At 36.9% G+C, this 24,393-nt stretch overlaps 1 protein-coding gene across 1 annotated transcript in view; it reads left to right on the forward strand.

Moving 5' to 3' along the window:
• Mbd5 (methyl-CpG binding domain protein 5) overlaps positions 1-22,765 on the forward strand; it is a 62,650-nt gene extending 39,885 nt beyond the window's left edge. Inside the window, exons 8-10 of the mRNA XM_013030859.1 lie at positions 11,112-11,185; positions 18,642-18,717; positions 22,166-22,765. Coding sequence (XP_012886313.1) covers positions 11,112-11,185; positions 18,642-18,717; positions 22,166-22,237 — 222 coding nt within the window. The 3' untranslated portion in view covers positions 22,238-22,765. The remainder of the gene's footprint in view (positions 1-11,111; positions 11,186-18,641; positions 18,718-22,165) is intronic.
• Positions 22,766-24,393: the final 1,628 nt, after the last annotated feature.

A 24,393-nucleotide genomic window follows, 5' to 3' on the forward strand; every position in this document is an offset into this window, starting at 1 on the left:
AGTACACAAAATATTTATCATTTCAATATACGATCCTTAAAGCTCTAGGGCAGTTAGCATAAATAAAAAAAACTTTGCATTTTCCATACAACCTACCTCACTTTTGCACATAAAAGAAAAAAAAATAGCCGGGCGCCGGTGGCTCACTCCTATAATCCTAGCTACTCAGGAGGCTGATATCTGAGGATCATGGTTCAAAGCCAGCCGGGTCAGGAAAGTCTGTGAGACTCTTATCTCCAATAAACCACTCGAAAACTGGAAGTGGTGCTGTGGCTCAAGCGGTAGAGCGCTCTCCTTGAGCTGAAGAGTGTGGGGACAGCGCCCAAGCCCAGAGTTCAAGCCCCATGACCAACAACGACAACAACAACAAAAAAAAAAAAAACAAGACAAACATACGGCTTCGCAACACTGGGTTTTTCTTCTTAGTTCACAAAACAAAGGAAGGACTTCCTTATACTTTAGTGATGCCCATGTTGCCCTACAGTATTCTCCTTTTCATAATATGAGAGAAGGTAAAATTTCAAACTGATCTCTCTGACTTCAGGTCAAGGGGCCATTATTAACATAGTAGTGACCCAGTTCTTCAGAAAACGATTGAACTATGTTCAATAACTGAAACAAAGCCTGATCTATTTGAGAGAGATATCTAGTAAAACAGTTTTTAATTAGTCCTCTTATCAAAGTGAACCAATTATGATGGAAGTTTTATTTACATAGAACCCCTTAATGCTCAGCAATGTTAGATAAATAAAGCTTTAAAAATAAGGTTTCACCAGGTACAGGTGGCTCATGCCTCTCATCCTAGCTACTCAGGAGGCTGAGGTCTAAAGATCACAGTTCAAAGCCAGCCCAGGCAGGAAAGTCTGTGACATTCTTTTTTTTTTTTTCCTTATTTATTTTATTATTTTTTTTGGGGGGGGTCCGGTCATGGGGCCTGAACTCTGGGCCTGGGGGCTGTCCCTCAGCTCTTCAGCTCAAGGATAGCACTCTACCACTTTTTTAATTCTATTTTATTTTATTTGTGAACATACTGTACAGAGGGGTTACAATTACATGGGCGGGATAATGCGTACATTTCTTACCAAGAATTGCAGCCTCCTCCTTTGTTTATCCTTCACATCCCTTCCCAGCCTCCCTCCTCCCCACCCCTCCATCTGTGTCATTCTTATCTCCAGTTAACCACCCCAAACTCAGAAATGGAGCTTTGGCTCAAAGTGGTAGAGCACTAGCCTTGAGCGAAAAATTCAAGGACAGTGCCAAGACACTAGTTCAAGCCCCACAACCAACAATGGTTATTATCCAGGTAAGCAAAGTACTAGTCTCCCTTCTGCATACTAAGATACCTAACATTTTAACAAAATCTAGAGGCTAACATCATAAGCAATGTATTTATTTATTATAGTAAAGTCTATTAATTCTACCTTGCTGATGTGTGATGTGTAATGTGGAGCCACTTCCCCTACTGTTTGTAGAATTTCAAAAGAAAAGTTTGCCCCCAAATTTTCTTACAGATTATCATTTTTAAGCCGTTCTGCCCTGTTAGCTTTCATACTATTTCTATTTTCACTGAAGTAAATTTATCCAAGGTCTTGTCATATGATACCAGATGAAATCTATGTTAACTCGGGGTTGGAGGCATGGCTTAGATGATAGAGAACAAGCCAATGAGTGGAAGCAAGCATCAGATACTGAGTTTGAGTCTGGGTTTCAGACAAGAAAAAAGAAAAAAAAATCTATGTTGCCAGACGCTGGTGGCCCACACCTGTAATCCTAGCTACTCAGGAGGCTGAGATCTGAGGATCATGGTTCAAAGCCAGCCTGGGCAAGAAAGTTCGTGAAACTCTTATCTCCAATAAACGACCAGAAAACTGGAAGTGTTGCTGTAGCTCAAGTGGTAGAGCCCTAGCCTTGAGCTGAAGAGCTGAGGGACAGTGCTCAAGCCCAGAGTTCAAGCCCCATGACTGACAAAAAAAAAATCTATGTTAACTCAAGTTTTGAAATACATTATCCCAAAAGAGGGAAGAGGTGACATGCTTCAAAAAGAAATGCACTCATTACCTGACTCATATAACTGTAACTCCTCTGTGCATGGCCTTTACAATACATATGTGTGTTTGTGTGTGTGTGTGTGTGTGTGTGTATGATTTCCTCTCTATCCACAACCTATCATTTGTTACTATAGTTTATAGACTTTTTTTCTCACCAAGCCACTCCAAATTTTTTCTGAAAGAGATAAAGTGGAAAAAAATAATTAACAAGATTGCCACTTTAAAGCTACCTTGACCCATTGCACGCGTTTGTGCTGTGTGAACAATCTCTAGTCTAAGAGAAGAATATTAATCCTACTCAGACATTTTAACAATTAAATGAGATGCCATATGTTGTCCAAGAACATAAAAGAGGCCTACTAAAGTTAACTTCTTTCCTCTTGTTCTCTATTTAAGACAGTTATGTTAATTTGAATGTCACCAATTGTAGGACTCAGGTAACTGATTGTAGTTATTTATGCATATTCTGTATGTAGAGAATTTACTAACCGGGTTGAGTCCAAAAGGATTGTAAAGAATATATTCAGTAAATGAAACAATTTCTAACAGTTTTCATGAACATTATTATAGAACATACAAATTTGGCATATGTGATTATAAATTACTATCAGCTATTAGTTTCAAGTAGGAGTTTACCCTGGTCAGAGCATTTTAAAGCACTCAGTTTGTTGAGTAAAAGTTTCTCTTCCCTCAGTGTTGATAAAAAAAAAATATCAACTCTGCTGGGTGGCTCATGCCTGTAATCCTAAATGCTCAAGAGGGTAAGATCTCAAAATTATAGTTGATAGCCAGCCTACGAATGAAATCTGTGACACTCTTAATCTCTAACAAACTAACAAAATCCAGAAATGGAGCTGTGATTCAAGTGGTAGAGTGCTAGCCTTGAGCAAAAAAGCTGAGGGACAGCACCCTGACCCTGAGTTCAAGCCCTAGAACCAACACACACACACACACACACAATCAATCAATCAATCAATCAATCAATCAGCTCAGGCATTCTCCTACCTCACTAACTCTTCTCATTCCCCACCCATGAGTATTAATTAGTAAAAATTTTGAAAATCATCTATAAAACAAACTTGGCCTGAATCACATGTATATACCTAGTATTGAAGCACTTTGACAGTTCTGTAACTTTTACTTTAGTGACATCTCCTTACCAATATTTTTCCTTGGTTGTCAAGTTTCTAATGAAGTATGTTCTAGAATAGTTATGCTGCTCTAAATATACTCACGAAAGGTTCTTTCTGAATCACAAGTTTTTTATCATTTATGGTTTCGTGGTCAAGAATAACACCTTAGTGTTAGACTCCAGTATGCAGCCAGGGCCAGACAGATGGCTTTCCAAACTCAAGGAATCCTTGAAGAGACAGTTGCTACCCCTGGCACAACATGTATGTGCCATAATGGCAAAGTTGTTGAAGCCTTTGTTACTTCTTGGGGAAATGGTTATCTTTATGTAGTTATTTTAGTAATTATTCTTAAATAAAATGCTTATTTTCTAGAATATATTTCATCATTTTCATCTGCCACTCCTGATCTTCTGTGAATTAGCCTAAGACAGTTCTTCCTCAAGTAACAATAATCAAAACACGAATTCTTCATGATTTTCTTTTTGGTTTTTGAACACTATTCTTTGTTCTTTATATTTCGTTGGTCTTACAGCTGATGTCTATTCTGACCTTTAAGAAAGGTTACCCACACCTCCTTAGAATCACACTTTTTTTCCATATGATTGTATTTGATAGGTAGTAATAAAAATGGCTCCTTGAGTAGTGTTTCAAAACAGACAAAACTCATCCATAGTAAAACTCATAATTGAATTCATGCAGGGCAATGTACTTTCTGTATTTTAGTCCCACATCACACACCTTTGAGTAGTGTAGTGCAGAAACAAAGGTGGCTTCCTTCATCTTCTGGAGATGTATAACTTAAGAAATTGTACCTGCTCTGGGTAGTGGAAGCTTACATCTATAATCCTTGCTACTCAAGAGGCTAAGAATGAGGACATTGAAGCCAACCAAGGAGAAAATATTAGAGAGACAGCAGCTCTAAAATAATCAACAAAAACACCAAACTGGAGGTGTGTGTGACTCAAGTGTATGGAGAGTCAGTAGAACAGGAGCAAGTGCTAGGCTCTGAATTCAAAGCCCAGTACCATAGTTTTTAAAAAAAGAAAGAAAGAAAAGGGCTGGGAACTTGGCTTAGTGATAGAGTGCTTGTCTCACATGCATGAGGCCCTGGGTTCGATTCCTCAGCACTACATAAACAGAAAAAGCTGGAAGTGGCACTGTGGCTCAAGTGGTAGGTTGTTAGCCTTGAACTGAAGAGCTGAGGGACAGTGCCCAGGCTCATAGTTCAGCCCCCACAATGGACAAAAAAGAAAAGAATTGAGCCTAGGGACCCACTTTGGGAGGTATGCCTTTCTGTGGTATTTAAACATTCTTTGAAGACTATACTTTCTGTGCTTGATTATCAGTGTTTGCTAATTTGTAATTTTTGGTACTATTGTTACAAACCAATATGTTCATTGTACTCAATCATTATCCACAATATTTGGGCTGCATTATAGCTGGTAGTGTGACAGGGGCAATCAATGCTCTGTCAGCACCAAGAACTCCTTGAAAAGAGAACAGAATGGATTTTGAATGTAATAAGGAAGATAAAATCGAGTCTGGCTAAGTCAATTCCTAATCAAAATTTGAAAGATAATAAGAATGAAGAACTAGATAAAACCAAAAATGTGAATATCAAGAAAAAGACCAAACAGTGAAAAGATAGAGTAAGTCTGTATGTAGACTTTACTGAGAGGAATTGTAAAATATCATAAACTATTTTTTCCCTCATCTAGTTTAAATAGGAGTAGGAGTCCTATCTCCTTTAACACAGGTAACTGAGATCTAGCAGATTACAGATTCACAATGTTCACTTGTCAATGTAATTTTTATATATAGATAGTAACAAATGGAATCTCAAATCTGAGGCAAATGCATGCCTCTGTGACAGGAACTACTATATTCTTAGAAATTTGAGTTTATCAAAAACATGTGATTCTTCTTATGTATTGTGTGAGTTAATAAATGTTATCACATTTAGAATGGACTTATTCAGCCCCTATAGTATAATTTAGTAGTGCTGAAAAGCAGCACTATCCTAAGCAAACAGGAGAAAAAGCACAGGAAAATGCCTCAGAAAATGTCACTGGCTAAGGCTGGAATAGTGTGCATCTGGCTAGTTTATTTGAAAATACCATGATTCACTTAAAGGACTTCTCCATGACTACTATTGCTGGAAGAATCGATTTGTCCACTTTGTCACAATTGAATTAACTTTTTATCCTAAATTCTTCATAAGATGTCATTAAATCCAATTCTTTCTAAAACATTATAATGATTATACTGAAGTTATTTTGTTTGAAGCCACATTCCCAGCCTGATTTCTTTATTTTTTGTTTGAAGCACTTTTTAATATTTGCTATTATTTTAAATATTTACTATTTAATAAGTTTTTATAACTAATATATGTTTTGTATTTCCTTATTGCTTCAGAACTATATTTCCTACATTTCAGCTAAACCTGCATGTTATCTGCACTTTTACTTACTACAAAATATTCTTTAAATTCATTTCTTAATTTATTCAGTCAACTAATATTTTATTGGCCATTTATACACTAGACACTCTTATATATACTTGAAAACTGAAATGATTTATTGTTTATTTATATATATATATTTATTTATTTATGCCAGTCTTGGGGATTGAACTCAGGGCCTAAGCCTGTTCTTGAGCTTCTTTTGATCTGTGCTAGCTCTCTACCACTTGAGCCATAGCACTGGCTTTTTCTGTTTATTTGGTACTGAGGAATGGAACCCAGGGCTTCATGCATGCTAGGCAAGTACTCTACTACTAAGCCACATTCCCAGCCTGATTTCTTTATTTTTATTCTACAATATCATATTGTGAAATGATAGTGTGATGTTAATTTTGTTGTTGTTGCTTTGAGGTTTTTGGGTTTTTTTTGTTTTGTGCCAGTCCTGGGGCTTGAACTCAGACCACTAGCCTTGAACTCAAGAGCACTAGCTTTGACCTTTTGTTCTTAAGGCTAACATTCCAGTTGAGCCACAGCTCCACTTCTGGCTTGTAGGAATGTGTGCGTACACACACATGTGCACACCTAATTGGAGATACCAGGTTCACAAACTTTCCTGCCCAGACTGGCTTTGAACCACAGTCCTCAGGTCTCAGCTACCTGGGTAGCTAGGATTATAGGCATGAGCCACTGGTGCCTGGCTAATTTGTATTTTCTAATATAAACTTTTGGATGTAAATATTTAAAGGTTCATTCATGTTTTGTTAAAATGATTTCACATGCCACCAGTGGTATAAATCAGTTTGGTGTTTATAAACCACCTTCATGTTCGTGGCCTTTTAGATCCTTTCAATGGTCCATAACTTTGTCCATCATTACCTCTACTTTACCAAGAAGAAAACCAAGGCTTAGAGCAGTAGCACTAATAAGGTATGAATAATAGGCATCCCCAACGATAGCCTTCTAACTATCCACCATTCCTCCAGCAACAGGATATTGTAGAAATAGAACGGGCAAGTCACAAATGGAAAGGAGAGCTTTGGGGTTAGCTGTTATGAAATAGGTGCTGTGGCTCCATCCTTCAACCTTGGTGTGATAGTCATGCCCTAGCACTTAGTAAAAATAAGACTTCATAAAGAAAAGTGTTATCAGGGTTTAAATGCCTATAGGAAATTTTGGCATCATTTAGTTGATTCGCTCTATTAAGATGATGTAGAATCATTGACCCAGGTTCCTGTATCATGTGCTCGCCCTCATTTTGTAGGATCATTGTGGCTTTTTGGAAAGCTTATTGTTTGTTGTAGTACTGGGGTTTGAACTCTGTGTCTGGTGCTTGCTACTTAGGCACTCTACCACTTGAGACATACTTCCAGCCCTTTTAAAAAGGTTTTTATCTCCTGTTGTCATCGATATTGTTACTTTTGAGATATACTATATTCCACTGTGTTGGCCCCAATCAAAATTAAATGACTAAGTATTTAATTTATGCCTTATGAACAAAAGATTAAACCTTGTTCAAAATAGTTCTTCATCCTTCATAACATAATAGTATGAGGTTTGGAAATATTTCTAAACCCACTCAACACCTCTGAGACTATATATTGAAGGATTGTTGTAAGAATTTAAAAATTCAACATATATGTATTGATATATAAGGTAATATGAAAATTACAAATACACATGGATGTGTTTATGCACATTCTGGATACCTTTTTACAATTCTTGAATGACAACTATAAAGAACTTGCATCAAGATGGCCATTACTATTAATATCATTATTGTTAAGATGAAGCCATGTCAGCAGATTACAGCTAAGCATTAACTCATCTCTCAATGAGTATTAAGTTAAATAATTTATAAAATTCCTAGCTCATAAAAATACAAATCTGATATTGTAATAACAGGTATGAGTTTTTAAGTATCTTGAACTATTTGCATATTTATTGTAAGTTTTATAAAAAAGATCGAGTATGTATAACCTTTTTGATGTTACATGTAGATACTTGATTTCCCAGTACTTTTTTTGTGTACAAGTTAACTAAGTAGTTTATAATAAATCCTCATTAAATCCTTTCGCATGATTTCTATTTGATAGGAAATAGATTTTTTTCTTTTATGAAGTAACTTTAAATCTTTTTTTAATATTGTACAAATATATGAATTTTTCTCAGGGGAGAAAATATTCTTCACATGTAATGTATAATACAGTAATGCACTAAAATTCTCAAAAAAGTAAACATTTTTCCTCTAGATATGTATGATCCTGCCACACAGCAGAAATACACAGTGGTGTGTACCTTATGTATATTTCAGAAGCACTATCACTGCTTTCGTTTTCAAGGTCATTGAATCCTTTATGCATAATATATAGTTCCTTATGACAGCAACTGAGATCTTCAGCGGCAGAATCAAACGAAGAAACTATAGTAGAGAATTAGGTCAGAAAAGGTTCCTAAGAAATCTGTTCAAGAATAGAAGTTTGGGCATGTTATCACCTAAACTTCAATGAAACTGGAATTTGATTTTAAATATCTTAGCCTTTTTTTTTTTTGCTAGTCCTGGGGCTCAGGACCTAGGCACTGTCCCTGAGTCTCTTTGTGCTTAAGGCTAGTGCTCTACCACTTGAGCCACAGCACCATTTCCAGCTTTTTTTCTGAGTGGCTTATTGGAGATAAGTCTCATGGACTTTTTCCTCAGGCTGGCTTCAAACTGCCATCCTCAGATCTCAGTCTCCTGAGTCGTTAGGATTACAGGCATAAGCCACTGGTATCCATTGTCTTACTGATTTTTGAGTGTGTGTGTGTGTGTGTGTGTGTGTGTGTGTGTGTGTGTGTGTGTATAAAACATTTGAATGCATGTTGGAGTTAGTATGGTAGAAAGACTAAATGCTTTAGAATCAGAGGCTGAGTTTCAGTTCTGGCCTTGCTTACCTTAAAAAAATATACAAGAAATGTTATTTTTGCCCTTGCTTATTTCTTACATAAATATAAAATAAAATAAAATAAAAATTGAAGACATAAAAACATAGTTTTACCTAACTTTTTTTTTCTTTTAAATTTAAGACCAACAGGTTATATCTTTCTGGTATATTCTGATGTCTTTCTTTGTTTCAATGTGAACCTATATTCCATGGCCTGATCAATCACTGATATGTCACTACACCAACTTGTATCAAGTAGGCCTTTATGAGAAGGAGAACCTTCTTCTTACTGATAAAAACTCTGTTTAAATACAAATGGAAACTGAAGCCAGAAGTGGCACTGTAGCTCAAATGGTAGAGCGCTCGCCTTGAGCTGAAGAGCTGAAGGACAGTGCCCAGGCCCAGAGTTCAAGCCCCACGACCGACAAAACAAAAAAAATGGAAACTGAGTGTGATGATGCTTGCTTGTATTCCAGCACTGAAGAGGCTGCAGCAAGAGTATGGCAAGTTCAAAGCCAGCATGAGCTATATAGTAAGACTTTGTCTCAAGAAAATAAAACAAGGGCTGGGAAGGTGGCTCAGTGGTAGAGCACTTGCCTTGCATGCATGAGACCCTGGGTTCGATTCCTCAGCACCACATAAGCAAAAAGAAAAAAAAGCCGGAAGTGGCACTGTGGCTCAAGTGATAGAGTGCTAGCCTTGAGCTGAAAAGCTGAGGGACAGTGCCCAGGCCCAGAGTTCAGGCCCCATGAAAAAAAAAAAAGAAAGAAAAGAAAACAATATAGATAGAATCTTTCCTATCCCCTTAATATGAGGTAATACAAAATAAAAGCTGATTACTAACATAAAATGTGACCATGTATCTGGGAACATTTTGGAATTGTTCCGTTGTTTTGGTGTAATACTGGGGCTTAAATTCAGGGCCTCATACCCTGGCTCAGCTCTTTCATTCATGGCTGTCTGATACTCTACTACTTGAGCCATACCTCCAGCTCTGACATTTTGCTGGTTAGCTGTAGATAAGAAGCTCTTGGATTTACCTGCCTAAACTGACTTCAAACATTGATCCTAAGATTTTAGCCTCCTGTATTTCGGATTACATGCCTAAACTATTGGCAGCCAGCTTGAAGCTATGCTTACACAGCAAACAACATTGTTTTTACTTAGATTCATTTTTACAGATGATATAAAATAGCAAATGTTTTATAAAGCTGTTTTAATTCATTAGTAGCACGCAAGTTTTCCTCTCTATTGTTCTCTTGGAAATGGTAGCAAAGGCTGAAGATACATCCTTATATACAAACCCCACAGCTACACTTGGTGGCTGAATTGTGGAAAAAGCAGACTTTACAGACTGTCAGGGATAAAGCAGGGCAAGCCTGGATCAGGGCAGAGCAGGAGAGGGGAAATGCCCACAAGGTATCAGCAGCACCTTTTTCCCACAGCAGTGCAAGTTATTCCGGGCCTCTGCCTACTTGTCTTGTGGCCTCTTCAAAGCCTAATGCATCCCATATAGTAAAGCTGTTCTCTTTTAGGGTGTGTTCAACATGTTTTTCGAGGGGTTTTGTTGTTGTTGTTTTCATGTCAGTACTGAAGCTTGAACTCAGGGCATTGTTCCTTAGGTTTTTTTTTAACTCAAGGCTAGCTCTCTACCATTTTATCAACAGCTCTACTTCTGGCTAATTTGATGGTTAATTAGAGGTAAAAGTATCATAGGCTTCCTTTTTTTTTCTTTTTTTCTTTTTTTTTTTTGGTCGGTCATGGGGCTTGAATTCTGGGCCTGGGCACTATCCCTCAAGCTCTTCAGCTCAAGCCGAGCACTCTACCACTTGAGCCACAGCACCACTTCCAGTTTTCTAGTGGTTTATTGGAGATAAGAGTCTCACAAACTTGCCTGCCTGGGCTGGATTTGAACCTCAATCCTCAGACCTCAGCCTCCTGAGTAGCTAGGATTACAGGCGTGAGCCAGGCTTCATAGACTTTCTTATCAGGCCTAGCTTTGAACTGTGATCCTCAGATCAGCCTCCTGAGTAGCTAAGATTACACACAGGAGCCACTGACTACAACATTTTAATGCTCGCAGCAAGTCTAGCAGGAAGGTAGGTATTCTTGTCATATTTAGAAGGAAATAACAGGCTTACAAGCTGTATTTCACTCAAATTCCGGTCTGTTGTTCTCAAAACCCCCTCCCTGACCACCCTACTTGTCTTACCCTGATGGAAATACTATCAGCAATTGCTGAGGAGCCAGTGGAGAAAGCAAGCCAGACCTTCGTAAACTAAAGGTTATTTAAATTCCAGGTTTTATTTTCAACATATTTTTTGCAAAGTGTTGATAGTTTCAAAGCCAAGTAGTGTTTCATTTCTCCTATAGTGCATCTGGGAGCTCCAACGTGGACTGCTAGTTAGCAAGGACAGCTCATGTGACTGGGCCGAGAAGGTTAAAGCTCTACTCCCCTCTCAGAACCTGCAGCTCCAGCAGGAAGGTAAAAGCCCGTGTTTAATAACTACAGGTCTGGGTAATGTGGTTTGGTCTTCATACCTTCACTCAGGTGGAGCCCGAGAAGTTGAAGACACTAACAGAAGGTTTGGAAGCCTACAGCCGAGCCCGGAAAAGGAACAGAAAGTAAGCATTTCTGTTTTTCATTTTATTTTTCAAGAATATAATTTCCTGATTTTTTTCCTTCAAACGGAAAGGAAATCTCAATGAATGGGTCCATGTTGTGACCTACTCAACTCCTATGAGTACTACACCTCTTTAGTCGTTATCACCAAAGAGAACCATTATGCACAAGCCAAATTAGCTATTACCAAAAATCTTTTTTCTTTGAAATTTACATAAAACCATATGTGGGATTTGCTTTTCTCATTAGCTCCTTCCTCACTCTCTACATCTCCATCCCACTTGTTCAGCAGGAAAGAAGCTATGATTGATATTTCTTTAAGCGATAATTAAATATGCTCCAGAAATTTAGTAAGTCATTTACAATTCGAATGCTTTTGGGGGAGGGAATATTTCCCGTTGTACATACATAAATTTTTCTGACAGATTAGCCCTTAGTCAAAGTGATGCTTTGTTACAGCAGGAGTATAGACTTTTAAATAAGTTTCCTTTGCAATTATAACAAGACATTGGACTTTAAGCCATTAATCCCCATTTTTCTGGATTTTTATTTTCTTAACAAATTGTAGTACAGATAATATGAGCAGGCAATATTTTTAGGAAGTTGCTGTAATACAATGTAGTTTTGTGTCATTGATTTATATCATTTATTAAGGTAGAGAACTACAAAATATAAGTTACAAAATAAAGATTAGGATGACTAATGGTATATCTTATATAAAAGACTAGCAATAGGATTTAGTAGTAAGATAAAGCCAGTAAAGTCAATATTAAGACTGGATGAAAGCAGAGAAAGTGCAAAATGCCTACACCATAAAATTGTCAGTGGACCAGTTATTCAACAGTATCCTTTATTTGGTATAAGGAATCCCTAAAATGTTTCTACCATTGAAGCATGACAATTACTTCAATTATATGCCAAATAACTGGTAACACAGAAATGAAATGAGCTCGTCTAAATATTTAGATACACTGCCCTGAAGTGAACTGAGTTTCCCCATACATTCATAATTATGCAGTTTTTGAAAGGTAATGAGTAACAAACCACAATTTTAAAGTTGTTTCCTCAAAGCCAGATTATTCTTTGTGGCCAGTTAATAGGGACATTGTCTAAAGGAATTTTCCTCATGATAAAATAACCATACAACTTAGATTACAGATTGAAGAGGTAAAAGAACATATTGAAGCACATGCTTTATTTATCATGCTGTTATCTGAGCATACTGCCTTATCTTGTATACTTCAAATACTTGTATACAGCCTTGCCTTGCCTTCAGAATACCTTACACTTTGCCCATGTAATTTCAAATCTAATATTTTATTCTCCCAATCACAAGACTAGCATGTATTGTGGAACATTCAGACCCAGATAGCTTAAATAATTAGTTGAAAATTACATAACTGATAATGATGTATTGAATCAAATCTTTTCTTTATTCGTTTATATTCCCACTCTGAGGAAACTAATTTAAAAGCACATTGCTATAGTCCTTGATGCTTACTCTTCAGGGAAAGTGGAAATAGCAATGACAGCAAGAGATTGTATTTTGAGATCATAGCAAAATGAGAGTAAACTCTTGGAAAGGAGGAGTTCCTAGAGATGAGACCTGAACCAAACCTAATATACTACATAGGTATTAGTTAGACCAAAGGATGCCAAGGCCAAGATGGGGTGGAGGACAAAAGAAGGCTTTTTGTTGTTGCCATACGTGTGTGTGTGTGTGTGTGTGTGTGCGTGTGTGCGTGTGTGTGTACATGCTGCTGGTACTAGGGCTTGAACAAAGGGCTTCGGGCTTTCTCTTAGTTTTTTCCACTCAAGGGTAATGCTCTATCATTTGAGCCATACCTACACTTTCAGCTTTTTGCCCATTATATGGAGATAAGAGTTTCATGGACTTTTCTGCCTGAACCTGGCTTCAAACCAGTCTTCAGGTCTCAACGCCCTGGATAGTTAGGACTACAGGCATGAGCTACTGACTAGCAACCTGCAGAGAAAGGTTTTATATCATATCAGGAATAGATTTTAAGAGAAAATACCATATACAAAGTCCAAAGACATAGAACCAGAGGAATAGGTAGGAAGCAGATTCTGAAGGGCTTCATAAGACCCATAGTCTTCATCTCTTTAGAAGTACCTGAAAAACACATATCCTTTGAGGGTAAAATGTATTCTTTTCTTTTCTTTTTTCTTTTTTGTGAGTTGTGGGGCTTGAACTCTGGGCCTGGAGGCTGTCCTTGAGCTCTTCAGCTCAAGGTGAGCACTCTACCACTAAGTAACCCCCTTCGCCCCCACCCCAGCTCATCACCTTTTCATTTAAAAAGAAAGAAAAAAAAGAAGTGTCTGAAGAGGGCAGATAATAAGACTTTTCACTTTAGATATGTGTGTATAGGATCAATTTCAAGGAATATTATTGATCATCTTATGCCAGTAGACAAGAGATGATGACCCAAACTCAGAGGAGTCATGATAATAAACAGGAAGGAGTGTGAGCAAGACATATTTAGGAGGGAAAATTAACAGAGCATGGTAGTTGATTAGAATCTGAAAGAAAGAAAATAACTATGGACAACTCTTGGATCTTTAGCTTGGGTGACTCGATGGATGTGGAAATGGAGACTGAAATGGAGCTTGCAGGAAGGAAACCTTTGGGTCCCTGTTTGAGTTCCTGTGAGATGACTCAGACACAGTTCTGAAATGGGAAAAGTAGCACTTGACAAATGACTGCGATCACACAGCAACACTTTAACCCAAAGTTAGTTAAGGATTGAATGCTAAGACACTGGAATAGTTCATAGAGAAATGAAGACAATAGGAAGAAGACCAGAAAGGAAGAGAATCAAGGAGGAGAGGAGGAAGTAAAGAATAACCTTTTCCTGGATGATAAAGTAATCAACAGAGATCCTTTAAGGCAAGAACTGAAAAATCTCCATTGGATTAGACAGTTTGGAGGCCACTGTGACCTTGGTGAGAGTAAGTTGAATACAGTGGAGGGTGCACCCCACAAAGTGCCTCATGGGTGAAGGACAGAAATGGAAAGCAGAAAGAGCAGGTGGATTATTCATTCTCCTTTTTACCCTTAATATGAAAAGTTTCTGAAAAGTAACATGGAAGAATTTTTAAGATGACAAAGACTTAACTACATTTGACAAAGATTTCACTGCATTTGTACACTGAAAGAAAAAAAGAGAGGGAAAGGCTTTAAAAAACAAAGCAAGGTGTCATATAGAGCAAGAAGGTTGATTTTTTTTGAGGGGTAGGTTGTTACTGGGACTTGAACTTATAGCCTGGGCACTGTCCCATCACTGAAGCTATAGCTCCTGGCTTTTTGGAGGTTAACTGGAGATGAGAGTGTCACAGACTTTCCTGCCCAGTCTGGCTTTGAACTGTGATTCTCAGATGTCAGCTTTTTAAGTAGCTAGTATTATAGGCATGAGCCACTGTGCCCAGCTAACAGGTTGATTTTTTTACCTAGGTTCAAATCTTATTACTGCTTCATCGAAGCTGTGTACATCTGGGTATGTTGTGCAATCTCTCTGAGCCTAAATGCTTTATTTCTAAAAATAAGCATTAATTTCTTCAGAAGGATCATTATAACATTGACAATAGTGAGAGAGCTTTAACACACTACTTGACAAATGATAGTTAATAGATAACTATTTTTATTATAAGATGTAAGTAAAAGAAATGAAATTATGTAATATTTTTCACTAGCTAAAATATTTTGCCACATTAAATGCTTAGAGCTTTAGGTATTTTAATCCTTACGGTCTTATAGCAAACTGTACAATAAATTAATATTTTTAAACTGACATACTAATTTTTATATCCTAATCATTAGAGTTAGTAACATATTCAATGCATTGCTCCAGGTAATTTTGTACTTTGAAGCAGAAATAGCTTTACTACACACAAAAAATTATAACTTTCTGCATATTTAAGTGAGGATCAAATTTTCTGTTGATATGTAAAAAAATGGTAACCTGATGTTTTATGGTGCTGTAAAAATGATTTTAAAATAAGGCACACTTTAATTTCAAAGCCAAAAAATCATACTTAGCTTGTTAAATATTCTTAAATCTATCTACTGTTTCTGAGGATTAGATTTCCAGAATCTAGGGTTCATCGTTCAGGTCTCACTCAGGTTTGTTTGACCCAACCCGAAATGAGCCACAGTCATTCTGAAGTGACAGCGTTATAAAGCAATTTGTAATAGTTCCTTTGCATTTTTTGTACCATTCACAGATCTGTACCTGGCTTTAAAAAAATGCTAAAGATAAGGCTACAGTGTGACAATACAGGCCATGGAGTTGAGAAGTGGCAATTATGTCTATTAGTAATTAGATGTGATTATATGAACTTCTATTGCTTAATCAAGTAGGTTTTGGAGTATCCATTAGTAAAAATGTTTATTATTAAATGTCAGCAGGGAATAGAAAAATAGTAGAAGAAACTCCACAGGAAGGCCCTCTAAACTGGAAAACTAAATTTGACTAAGTGTTCATTTCATGAACTCATGGAGCTTTTTTCTTCTTTGTACATTCATTTTTCCCTGACCTGACCAGTTACTATAAAAACTAGTCTGTTATCTGAGAGATTCTACCCTTAGTTCTTGATTCTTAGGAAGTATTCAAATGTCATACCTCACCTATATATGTTATTCTCTATTCCAAAAGTTGTTACTTCTCTTCATGGTAATAGTTTTATTTTAAATATCTACTGAATTATGATGGGAAAAATCCTAAAACTAGAACTTTTCATTCAATAAGTTATTGAGTCATGTTTATACTTTAATGATAATGTTATTGTATTTTCTAAGTTGGATACAAATGTCTTAATATGTATATATATATATATATATATATATACATATATAGATACAGATAGATATATGGAGCTGTAGCTCCACTTCCAGCTTTTTGGTGATTAATTGGAAATAAGAATCTCAAAGATTCCTGCATAGCAGTAGCTGCAAACTTGATCTTTAGATTGCAGCTTCCTGAATACTGGAATATAGGCATGAGCCACCAATACCTGGCAAAACTATTGTATTTGAAAGTTATTTGCAGTTAAGTATCTATTTTATTAAACATACAGTTGCAATGTATTTCATCCATTCTGTATCATAAACTATCACATATAAACAGTTGTGATACTTAAGCTTGTTGTAAGGATGAAGTGAGATAATATATAAAGAGTTAACATGTTCTTGGTACATGGGAATTTTTTACTAAATAGTAACTGTCTTGTTATTAATATTCAGGTGAGAGAACCAATTTCTTTGGAAATGTTTTCTGTAGAAGGAAATAGATTTATTCACAGCCACTTTAATAGTTTTTGATTGAAATATTTTACCTTCTTTTTAGCTGCTTAGAACATTTTAGGTATTATCTGTTTTAAACCTGTAAGATTTATGATAAAAAAATACATAAAGGTTTAAGTTTGTTTTCAAACTTATGTGCATACTCCTTAAGGATGTACCTATTGCATTACTCGTTATTGTAGAACAACTTAGATATGAATAATACTATCAGGACAGTTATTAAATAGCCTTTATCTTAACCTTAGCCAACCAAAGAGTTCTGGGCATGAGTTCCCTTGCAGCTACTTAGGATCATGCTTAGGAAAACTGCTGAGACTTACTCCACAAGATGACCAAGGCCACTCAAAACTGGAGTGGGTAGGTGAATGAAAGAAAGCTTAGTACATGATAAATATTGTATACCAGTTGGAAGGAATTAACACTGTAGAGCTACTCAAACAATGCTTATTCACAATAGAAAAACTTATTTTAAAACAATGCTTAAAATCAATGATAATGAGAAAAAGTGAGTATATCAAGATCTTTTGTTTGTATAGAAAATAAGCTATTTGTGGATAAAGGGCATGTGGGAGAAAATGTGAAATCAGTGAGCAAGAGGTAACTCCAGATTTGATTATTTTAATGCAAATAACAGTGGAAATATCTAATCTATTAAGAGTTCATTCTGGGGAGTGGTTATGCTATTTTGTCTTTATTTCACTGCATTAACTTTCTAAAAAATCAAATGAGAAAAATTTTAAAGCTGAGTGAGTTCAAGGACAGCAAAAGGTGGGTATGGAGGGAGGGGCCCATACCATGTCTCTGCTGACATTTGCTTAAAACCAAAAACACTAATCTTTCTTTCAGTTCAACTGACTTAAGTGCACATATGTTTTCCAAAACATTAGGACCATTTATGCTAGCTTTGTAAAAATATGTTTAACAAATATGTGAAGCATTAATGGTGCCTCAAAGTATACATTCAGAAGTAAAAGCCTCAGAGTTCTGTAAGGAATGGAAAGAAATAAGATACATAAAGTCTCTACCCATGATGTATTGAGGATAAAACCTAGTTAGTAAGGGCTGTGGCAAACTTAAAGGCTTCATCTAATGGCATTCCACTGAAGTTCAAAATGTTTTTAAACACAGTATGCTAGCCAAACTAAATGGAGCAGTGAGCCAAATTCTCCCACAACTGAAACTTTCCAGTCTTCATGTAGATGCTGAGATACGACTTAACTCTTGGAAAGCCAAGCCAACAGCTTGTTAGGGAGAGATATACCTCTGCAGCATATCTGGTACTTGTCCTGACAGGATAAATAGGGTGAATCCCATTAGTATTCCAAATAATTGTGTGTGTACAGGAGTAAAACACATTAACAAGATGAAAGAAAGCTATATAACCACAGAAAAGGATAGTGTGATTTGCTTGAATGTAATAATTGGCACAATAGCTTCAAAGATGTAAATTTCAAAACTGGTCATTGTATTATGTTATTCAAACCTAACATTTGTAATGTGAAGAAAAAGGCAATAGGAGTGATAGGAACCTTTAGACTATCCTTCTTTATCTGTTCAAATAGTTACACTATTTTAAGTTGGGGAAAATGTGGAGACCAAGCTTGAAGTCTAAAGTGTAGCAGATTAGTAAGCTATTTCCCACCTAGACAGTGCACCAGAAGAATTTCAGCTTCATTTGCTCAGTTTCAGAAGCCAGGATGCTCTAGAGAGGGCAGAGGGAGCTCCCTAGTGGCAAGAGCCTGCAGTTCAGGCCCTCTGCCCTTCTAGCCACACAGCCCAACAGCCAGCCAAACCATTGTGCAGTAGTAGCAGGCTGTCTTCCAGGAGGATGAGCTGCAATTGTGGGAAAGGAGATCCTTGGCCCAATATTCTTGGAAAATCACCAGCTTCTGGAAGTAACATATATGGAAGGAGGAGTCTAAACTTCCCCTCAGTTATGTGTTCAATTTTTTAAAATAGTTTTGTGACTGTAATCAGTATGCTGTGAATCCAAGAGTGCTGTTTTGTCAGCGAAGTTTTCCAAATGTGATTAAATTGACTTTCTCTGATGGAACTAGGACTTTTGTTTTCTGATGAGAAAATTAAATAGAGATTTTCATTTCTTTATTAATCTGGTATGTTGTTTTCATTAATTTCAGAAGTGGAAAGCTAAATAACCATTTAGAAGCTGCTATTCATGAGGCCATGAGTGAACTGGACAAGATGTCTGGGACTGTAAGTTAATTTATTTTTCCATTATACTATGTTTCTTTGAAAAAATAAATTGTATTTTCATTTTTATAGTCTCTTAAATATTGTCAAGCACCTCATATACGAATGCCAAATTACTAGAATAAGAAAAAGGACTAACATCAGAAAAGATTTAAAGTCATTTAAGAAAAGAATAACCTAGCAGTATTAACTGTATTTTTTTCGGAAATGAGCACTTCATGTTTTCCTACACAATTACTTTAAAAATGTAAGCAGTAATATATTGAAGTTAAAATCACAGTCAGAAGACAGCTTTCTGCATCAACTTTGTGATTATCAGAGAGACATTTTAAAATGTCCCTCCATATTCAATAATGAAAATTTTACTGTCCACTGAACAGAAAAGTAAAACTAAAAAGTAGGGTTAAGATAAAGAGTATACAATGCTTTCATTCTCCTTCATATTCGTGTGTGTCTGTGTGTACACGTGTGCATGCGTGTGTACACACGTGTGTTGGTCCTGGGATTTGAATACAAGGACACAGCCTGGATTGCTGTCCCTGAGCTTTTGTGCTCAAGGCTAGTGCTCTACCACTTGAGCCATAGCTTCACTTCCAACCTTTTGAGGTTAGGTAGGGATAGTAGCTCACTGGCTTCAAACTGTGATCCTCATATCTCAGCCTTCTGAGTAACTAGGATTACAGGCATGAGCATGAACGGCACCTGGCCTTTCTTCATATTTGATACATAATTTAGTTGCTATATTATAACTATGAATTTTGCATTTGAAGAAGTAGATACTTTTTTACATTTTATTGAATTGTATATGATAGAGTCTTAATCACAGATATACTCATGTAAAGATTCAAAATATAATTTTACTTATCTCTCTTAATTCTCTAAGATTCTCTAGCAATGATATGTGATGACTCTTACCTGACATCTTGAGTTACGATTATCTGAATTCTATCAGCATATCCAGTGGCCACTGAATCGATGTTAGATCTTTGCGATTGTTGGTATTGGTATGAACTTTAGAACTTTATGAACCTTAGAGATATTCTAATATAACTCATTCACACCAGGGTAAATTGAGGCCCTAAGACTTAAATTTTCTGGTAGGATTATACAAAAAGTCCCACTTGGGAGTTATAATGTCACTTAAGTCCTGACAAATAGAACTTGTAAAGAAAGTAAATCATGTGTAACAAAACGGATAACCTTAGTGACATGAGAATTGCCAAAGAAGTGCATGAGTCAGGGTAGGCCACCTGCCGACATTGAGTCTTAGAAACTCAACATAGGAAAGCCCACTGGCTGAGGGAGGGGTGAGGGTGAAGAAGGGATTGGGGGGTGAAGGGTTTTAAATGCAACATTTTGAAATACCATGTGGCTAAATGACCTACATTTTCAGGCCACATTTGGTCCACAGATTATTAATTTGCAGTCTTGGATAAAGATTTCTTTGCTAGAATACATAAAGATTTCACTTATATCTTTCGGTTATAGCTATATATGGAGAGTATGAGAATGAGGTAGTTTGATAAACTCATAAACATTATTTAAAATAATTTTTGACCTAATAGCATTACCCTTCACTATTGTCAAAACCTCTTTTTGCAGTGTTGGGATCAAACTCAGGGCTGTGCACATGCTAGTCACGTGCTTTCCCACTGAGTTATGCCCCCACAGTTCATACAGCTTTAATTCAGGGCCTTGTTAGGCAGATACTTTACTACTTCAGCCACATACCCAACCCTTTCTCCTTTAATTTTTCAAATAGGATCATGCATTTATTCCTTGTCCTGCCTGAACCACAATCATCTTATTTATACTTCCTGGATAGATGAGATGACAGCTTTTCATTGATTGAGGTAGAAGGGTCTCATTTATTGCCTGACTTGCGTGGTCCTCCTTCTTTCCACCTTCTAAATAGCTAGGGTTACAGTCTACATGTAAACATTATCTTTCAGTCATATAATTGGCCAACTTGTAGCAACCCTCAAGAGCTTATGATGTACATCTCTTCTTCATCAAAGTTCCGTGACATCACATTCTTAAAAGTATGTACACCATGGGAATTGGACATAGACTTAAGTCCAAATGCTGTTTGCTAAACACTTGCTATAGCTTCTGTCTTGGACCCATCCTGCTTTTGAGTCTTGCCCTTGCTCCCTCCCATGAAGGGTCACATTACAATTTAGAGCATTTGATTATTTCTCCTGTGCTGCTCAAAATTTATCTGTCTTAACATTCTGATATATACAACCACTGCTCATTCTGCCTTACATCCTCAAATGCAGTTATTGCCTGCATTTGCATACAAGATAAATTGTATTGTCTTTCTCAGAGGACACAAGCTCAGTCCTGCCAACTGATGGAAGTGATATTCTGTTTTCTATCCTGATTGTTCTTGTAGGCAAACTAACATTATTGGGCTGAGCTGTGAGTGCATGTTCTTATACTCTTGACATTTTATAGTAGTGGTAAAAGAAGTAGGAAGATAAAGTGAGACAGAAAACACATTTGGTGGGCTGGGAAGGTAGCTCAGCGGTAGAGTGCATGCCTTGCAAGCATGAGGCCCTGGGTTCGATTCCTCAGCACCACATAAACAGAAAAAGCCGGAAGTGGCACTGTGGCTCCAGTGGTAGAGCGCTAGCCTTGAGCTGAAGAGCTGAGGGACAGCACCCAGACCCAGAGTTCAGGCCCCATTACCGGCAAAAACAAAAAAAGAAAAGAAAAAAAAGAAAACACATTTGGTGTGGGGTTGCCTACTTTTACAGATTATAGTGAGGGATCTCTAAGGAAAGGAATTATCTTTTTCTTAAGTATACAATATAGGTAGCAACTGTATATTGCATTTCTCACACTTGAATTTCTCCAGTTCACTTTGTGTTCTGTGTTGACTGGACTCTCAACCATACTTTCCTGTTAATCAGTTTCTGGTATCCCCATCCTTTGTTCTGACTTTAGTCCCAATGAGGTCTTTTTTTTTTTTAAGTAAATGACTTAAGGTATCAGTGACAGAAAGTAAAAGCCTGTTCCCTTGTCAGAAATAATATAATGTTTAGCCAAGTGCCAGTGGTTTATACATGTAATCCTAGCTACTTTAGGAAACTAAGATCTGAGGATCAGGGTTCAAAGCCTCCCTGGGCAGGAAAGTCTGTAAGACTGTTATCTTCAATTAACCACCAAGAAGTGGAGATGTGATTCAAGTAGTAGAGCACTAGCTTTGAGCAAGAAAGAAGCTCAGGGACAGTGCCCAGGCCCAGAGTTCAATCCCTAGAACCATAAGGAAAAAGGAAGGGAGGAAGGAAGGGAGGAAGGATGAAAGAAAGGAAGGAAGGAAGGAAAAAAGGAAGGAAGGAGGAAAGAGAAAGAAAGAAACAAAGATAGAAACAAAGAAAAAGGAAGAGTATATGATGTTTATGATTTCAAGTTCCATTGTATTTTTCCACTTTTTATTTTTCAGGTTCACCAAATCCCACAGGGAGACAGACAAATGAGACCCCCCAAGCCCAAAAGGAGGAAGATCTCCAGATAACAGAGAGTACTCCACTATTGCACAGTGTTTAAGAAAGGAACGTGCACAGATATATCTGTATATAGGTATTGATATGGCCACTGTTATATCAATATTTAAACTATGACAGATAGCTACCACCACCACAGGGTGCTAAAAGAAAGAGTGATACCAAGTTTGTTTGTTTTTTTTTTATCAGAAAGAATACTGAAACGTTGGAAAAACGAATTGAAATCCCTGTATGATGAGAGTGATGAGATTACCAAGAAACTTTTTTTCTATAATACTAAAATTGTGATTATAAGAAATAGTCCAAATGTTTCTGAAGAATTTTCAGTGTTGTATATAGAAAATGCAGAATTTCATGGTGATATCAGAAATGTAAATATTGTACAATATTGTCATGTACAAGCGTACCTAATGCACACTTTATCTTTTATTGTACAAAGAAATAGTGTACAAAATTCTTTGGTTTCTATGGAGTACACCGACCAGAGACTACCAGTGTAAAGTGATAAATAAAAATACAACCTAAATGCTTTTCTATGATAATGTAAAAGATGCTGTTTTTGTATTTGACAGCAGAGAAAAGGCATGATGATGTAATATCTGAATCATGACACACACCGCACACCACTGAGTGTCCATTTCTATTGTCTATTTGGAATCTTGCCTGGGAGCACTGAACTCAATTGTGGATGTCTGGGACCTGCAGTCTTGCAGACTTCTAAAGGGATTAGGGTTCACAGGTCTAAATTAAGAATTCAGAAACTGCAACCATTTGTTGCATATTTTTTTTACCTAAGTTTTAAAATAGAATAGGTTTTATAAAAAAAACTTAGATGGAATATTTTACTCAACCATTTCTGTAGTTAATATTTGATAGCCACCTGTTGAATTAAATAGCTTACCACTATTGTTGCTAAGAATTAAGGGGGTTTTGTTTTGTTTTGTTTTTGTTTATTTTGCAAACAGTATCTGACAAAGTAACTTTCTGTTTCCACACATGGAGGGAGGCAAAAGTTTCACTTTGCAATAATTAACAGAGGGAAGAGGGAAGATAGTTTGGGGGGTCTCCCCCTTTCTTTTTATTATTGCAGGCAAAAATAAATCCCAGTCATCAAAGCAGAAAAAAAGAAAAGGAAAAGAAAACCCATTTTATATCCATTCATCAGTATTATTTAACACAGAAGTTCAGGTGGCTTACAAAATTATTAGCAAGGGTAATTTTTTATCAGTATTATGTAACATATCAGATTTATTTTATTTAAAGAATTATTTATACCATTAACAGATTCTTATATATATGAATGTGGCTGAGATGTGCAGGTTAAATCTATTAACCAAATTATTTATATTATATTAAGTAAGAAAAAATGTGAAACAAATGTAGAGAGAAAATACTACATTACAAATATACAAACCTAAAACTGTGAGCCATTGTAAAGTACAAGGTAATCAATAAGAAATGTAGCACAACATAATTTTCTCTTTTTTTGACAGTTCTTAAGGTGGTGGTATGCCCTTTCTGCCAGATAGTTCAGAGACGTTTTTCAGGCCACTTCAGTTAATGATTGTCAAAAGAAGGGAACCAATACCTTTTTCCTTGGAACCACCAGCCCTACCCCTAAACTCCCTACCAGGAACACTGCCTGGCCTCCAGCCCCGAACTGACTCCAGCTCAGAGCTCAGCTGTTGGAGGCTTTCCTGTAACAAGCTCGGGATCCCCAGATGCCACCACCTCCCCACTTCCCTTCTCCCATCCAGCCCCAAACTTCTTCATCCCATCGTGTAGCAGAGTTCCAGTAACTCAGGAAAAAGGAGACCGAGGTCATTCCTCAAGTATATTCTTGGGGCTGCAGCACAGAGCACACCACCCAGGCTCACTTTTGATAGCAACCGTTCTTAGCTCTTCCTCTAGGTCTCCTGTATCTCTCTGCCCCTTCTGCTCCCATCTTTACCCTTACCCTTAAGCCTGATGGAATGCAACTGGACGCCCAGGCTTCATGGCTTGAAAGTCCCAGGAGATTCCTTCAGGGGGGTAGGTTTATTGCCTTTTGCTCATTGGTGGGATTGCCTACCTAGTTCTTCATGCAGTCACATGAAGTAATGTTTTGTCTACTTAGTACATTTTTGTTATACGTTGATATGTTGGTTATGTTTAAGCCATTAATGTT

The sequence above is a fragment of the Dipodomys ordii genome, unplaced genomic scaffold (assembly GCF_000151885.1).
Source record: "Dipodomys ordii isolate 6190 unplaced genomic scaffold, Dord_2.0 Scaffold5, whole genome shotgun sequence".
NCBI lineage: Eukaryota > Metazoa > Chordata > Mammalia > Rodentia > Heteromyidae > Dipodomys > Dipodomys ordii.